Source organism: Sinocyclocheilus anshuiensis, unplaced genomic scaffold (genome assembly GCF_001515605.1).
Source record: "Sinocyclocheilus anshuiensis isolate Anshui unplaced genomic scaffold, SAMN03320099.WGS_v1.1 scaffold2368, whole genome shotgun sequence".
Lineage (NCBI taxonomy): Eukaryota > Metazoa > Chordata > Actinopteri > Cypriniformes > Cyprinidae > Sinocyclocheilus > Sinocyclocheilus anshuiensis.
This window is the reverse complement of record NW_015544281.1, coordinates 10,365-13,439: the sequence shown is the minus strand read 5'-3', so window position 1 is coordinate 13,439 and position 3,075 is coordinate 10,365. Positions and strand designations below refer to the sequence as shown.

At 39.5% G+C, this 3,075-nt stretch overlaps 1 protein-coding gene across 1 annotated transcript in view; it reads right to left on the bottom strand.

Annotated features, from left to right (window-relative positions):
- Positions 1-1,378: 1,378 nt before the first annotated feature.
- The window catches only part of cux2a (cut-like homeobox 2a), a 10,855-nt gene continuing 9,158 nt past the window's right edge, over positions 1,379-3,075 (bottom strand). Inside the window, exon 10 of the mRNA XM_016498925.1 lies at positions 1,379-2,012. Within this exon, the coding sequence (XP_016354411.1) occupies positions 1,790-2,012 (223 nt within the window). The 3' untranslated portion in view covers positions 1,379-1,789. The remainder of the gene's footprint in view (positions 2,013-3,075) is intronic.

Sequence of the window (3,075 nt, the reverse complement as noted above, 5' to 3'; positions counted from 1 at the left end):
TGACTCACTCATTAACAGTCACTTGCTGTCACCTACTGGCCGTTTTAATTTCACATTTAGACAATTTTTTTCTTGTTTTAAATCATTTCAAATATCAGTATTCAACGTTTTATGTTAAAAACAAAACATTAGGCCTATTTATGCATCTGTAACTGCAGGTTAAATCCATCCATGTCCCCTGAGATGCATAAATGGTGTAAATACATCTAAATATCACTTCAGATGCAGATTCCAAAAATGTTTTCTTATGTTGGAATGAAAGACACTAAGTACCGGATGCAGTGCTTCTTATTCTTACCCAAAAATACAAAATGGAAGAAAGAGTTAAAACTGAACACAATCTTGCTACTCAAGCTGTGTATGAACATTTTTTATATATATTTATTTGCTTCTTTTCCATTTTGCACTTACTTGTACTTTTACTTTCAATACTTAAGTACGTTTAAGATTTAAAAAAAATACTTTTCGTACTTAAGTACAATAAATATCACATACTTTAAGACTTTTACTCAAGTAATATTCTAAACGGTGACTTCAACTTCTACCAAAGTCATTTTGTGGTAAGATATCTGTACTTTTGCTTGAGTATGGCTTTCAGGTACTTTATACACCACTGCTAAAAAGGCAGCAAACCAAGTGTGCTTTAGATAGTCAGAAATGTTGTGTAAATTATTTGCAGCAGTCGTTAAACTGGCCTAAACTGACAGCTCGACCTGCTGCAAGAACGAACATCAGTGCATTGATTAAACCGCTCCTGAGTGGATTTGATCGGATGTTAAACATGAATGTCTGTCATTAGATCTCGATGTTGTGTTGTTTATGTTTGTTGTTGTTGTGGAGGGCGGAGCCCGTCTGGGTTAATAAACCGCTGCAAGCCCCGCACACTCACCTGCTTCACGCGTTCGCCGCAGAAGATGCGCCCTGTTGCGGTAAAACCGGAGTAAAATCAGAAAAGAGACGGTAAACGGAATGTAAACATTGAGAGTAATCCGCTCTACGCCGCCATGACGCTCCCCTCTCAGCTGTGCTGCTACGGTCATGTGACGCCGCGACGTCATGACGCACTCATGCACAAGCGCAGTGGCCGAGCGCGTCACGTGACGAGCGTTTTGTTTTGGCTTTAGCGGAGTTTGGATACAGATGATTTTGTTGGCTTTTATCTCATAGTATTGCCATTCTTTTTTGTTTGTTTGTTTGTGTTTATTTGTAGATCTTCTCAATTTGTTATGTTGTGTGTGTGTGTGTTCATTACTGTATGTAGAATTTATCTATTGTTGGTAATTATTTGATGTATATATATATATATATATATATATATATTAATTACTATATTATTATATTTACTAATTTAAAAGCCTTTTATCAGCAACATAATTGGAACAAAATAAATACAGATGAAAGCAAAAATAAGATTCAGACTTCAACTTGTCACCAAAAAGGGACTTTATTAGCAAACTTTCATATCATTGTTTACCATTTAGTCTTACCAAACTGAATTTAAATGAACTTGCACAAGTAGTTATCAAACAAATATACAACCAACAATTTTTCTTCAGTCATACTAGAAAAAAGAAAAAAGAAAAAAAAGACCAATCTGGCCAATCAGGGTTTACTTCTTCATTAAATTAAATTATGAAATAAATCATGATCAAAAAATCTGAATAAAGAAAAGACTCGAGAACGACTGACATTGTGTTATGGTCACATTTAGAGCTCAAGCAGAGAGAAGATCTCATGATGTTCCTGAGATTTTTCTGCATTGTTGGTTCAGGTAAAGTCCTCCTTGAACTCACAGCTCAGAAAGATCTTCATCTTTCTCTCTCTTCACGCTCTGTACACCGACGGAGACGTGATTGTGCTCTTCTCTCTGCAGATCTGCGTCCTCCATCTCTCCATCACTGGGCTCCTGTTTGAGTCGGACTAAACTGGCTGAAACCGGACTACAACCAGTTGGATTCTGAAATATTCTGGTTTGTACTGGTTCTGAAAAACCATCTCGTCTAATTCTAGACCTGTTAACAGAGAGAAAGCAAAGGTTTGTGAATTATATTCATTCTTTGACTCTATAAAAATTTTAAAGGGCATATAATTTAAAGGGCACCTATTATGTCCCTTTTTACAAGATGTATTATAAATGTCAGGTGTCCCTGAGACACTGCTCATGATTTATAGAGACTGAAAAAAAAAGGAGCGGGTGGATTTTTATCATTATAGGGTGGTTGTGTACACACACTGCCAACACACATTTATGTACAACATGTAAAGGTGAATTGTGCATAATAGGTACCCTTTAAAGGGGTCATGAACTGAGAAATCAAAATTCCCTTGATCTTTTGACATATAAGAGGTCATTGTACTATAAAATCATCCTGTACGTTTCAGAACTCAAAACTTTGTCGTTAGTCTAAAAACAGCTGATATTGAAGGCAGTCTGACAAAACCACAGCTTTGTGTGGCAGTCTGACAAAACCACAGCTAGAATGTTCTACTCTATGATGTAATAGTGTGGATAAACCCCGCCCCCGCAGAAGTAGATCAACATCACTGCCTGATTAGCCCCACCCACCAATTCTCCATCACTGCCTGTTTAGCCCTGCCGACCGATTCTACAGCACCACCTGTTTAGCCCCGCCCACCGATTATACATCACTGCCTGTTTAGCCCCGCCCACCAATTCTCCATCACCGCCTGTTTAGCCCCGCCCACCAATTCTACAGCACTGCCTGTTTAGCTCCGCCCATCAATTCTCCATCACCACCTGTTTAGCTCTACCCACTGATTCTACAGCACTGCCTGTTTAGCTCCGCCCACCAATTCTCCATCACTGCCTGTTTAGCTCCGCCCACTGATTCTACAGCACTGCCTGTTTAGCCCCGCCCACCAATTCTCCATCACTGCCTGTTTAGCTCCGCCCACTGATTCTACAGCACTGCCTGTTTAGCTCCGCCCACCGATTCTCCATCACTGCCTGTTTAGCTCCGCCCACTGATTCGCGCATGTAAGTGAAGTGAAGTGACGTGACATGTGGCCAAGTATGGTGACCCATACTCGGAATTAGTGCTCTGCATTTAACCC